Raw genomic sequence first — 1,386 nt, 5'->3', positions numbered from 1 at the left:
GAGTCCCAACTCACACACCACACTATACAGCCCTTCCTGGGTCTATGGAACTGCTTTCAAGGAAGCCCCAGTCTAATGGAAGACCCAGAGTCCCAACTCACACACCACACTATACAGCCCTTCCTGGGTCTATGGAACTGCTTTCAAGGAAGCCCTAGTCTAATGGAGGACCCAAAGCAAGTGGCCCTGAGAAGAAATACAGCTTTGGAAGCATGCAGGGGACACAGCTGAGTGAGCAGGAGCCCTGCATGAAGGAACCTGCGGAAACCCCAGGAAAAGGCCCAGGCCTGTGTCCTCACCTACCAGGAGCGTTCACTACCACATAAATTCCTCACGGCTTGTATGGTGAGGTTCAGGCTGCTTACTGTACTAATGTCTAAAACTGCCCCTGCTGTACCTGTGTTACTTTCTTACACACTGCTTCCTTTCCACCCTCCTGCCTGTCCTGTAATTCTGCTCCTTTCATTCACATTTAAAGTAGCTGCACCCTAGTTTGTCACATACATTGTCCATTTTATGCTGATACAGTTGTAACAATCTTTACCATCTGCCACCCTGTAAAGCTGATGTCCCTTACCAGAAGGGTGAGTGGTTATTAAAAAATTCCCACTCACTGATCCTCTAGAGCTAGAAGGTGTACACTGGAATCAGGTATTGGCTATTGAAATAAGGTAACAGTAAGAAGCAAGATAATAACAACATAAAGAGAGATCACTGTATGAATTTATAAAAGACTAAAACAGGCAGACAGGAAGCCAACATGAGGGACGGGAGGACACAGAGGCCTGGGACGAGATGTTACTGTGGGGTTAGTGTTATGTTGCACCAGGGTGTAATCTTTCAAAAGAACTAAAAACAGATTTGACCCAGTGTGGCACCTCTGATGGTAAAGAAATTAAAACAACAAAACACGTTTTAGCTTCTACATACTAAAGTAACTAGTTATAAAATCCAGTAACTGGAGACAACACCTATCAAAGGCTGAGGCCGACAAAGTTCAAAGCAGTCTCTATTCTCTAATATATGATTTTTTAAAATCTTTACCGACTAGTATTACAAGATTTCATTTTAATAGCAAAAAAACCCTTTTCCTGACAAGAGTAATTTTAATCTAGAATTAAGAAACAATGAAGCTGTTAGCTGCCAACATAATCTCAGTCAACATGAAGTGAAGAAGTGCAATTAGAGGAGATCTAAAACACAAACTCCAAAAACTGCCCCATGTGCCCGTCATCTACCTTTCAAAGACACTATTGACTTCCGCCAAAACTGCAGCCCTTAAGGAGCAGGTCTAGTCTAATGAATTTTTCATCACAACGAAACCCTACCTCTAAGTGCCTCCATGATTGGCTGGACTGTCTCAGACCACTGGTGAGCATTGATGGT

The 1,386-nt window shown here is 43.2% G+C and overlaps 1 protein-coding gene across 1 annotated transcript in view; it reads right to left on the bottom strand.

Moving 5' to 3' along the window:
* COPS8 (COP9 signalosome subunit 8) overlaps positions 1 to 1,386 on the bottom strand; it is an 11,958-nt gene that overhangs the window by 6,721 nt on the left and 3,851 nt on the right. The window contains exon 5 of the mRNA XM_023518246.1: positions 1,329 to 1,386. Within this exon, the coding sequence (XP_023374014.1) occupies positions 1,329 to 1,386 (58 nt within the window). The remainder of the gene's footprint in view (positions 1 to 1,328) is intronic.

Source organism: Otolemur garnettii, unplaced genomic scaffold (genome assembly GCF_000181295.1).
Source record: "Otolemur garnettii isolate 467f Iridium unplaced genomic scaffold, OtoGar3 scaffold00133, whole genome shotgun sequence".
Classification (NCBI taxonomy): Eukaryota; Metazoa; Chordata; class Mammalia; order Primates; family Galagidae; genus Otolemur; species Otolemur garnettii.
The sequence above is the reverse complement of the archived record's forward strand: the minus strand, read 5'-3'. Positions and strand labels throughout refer to the sequence as shown.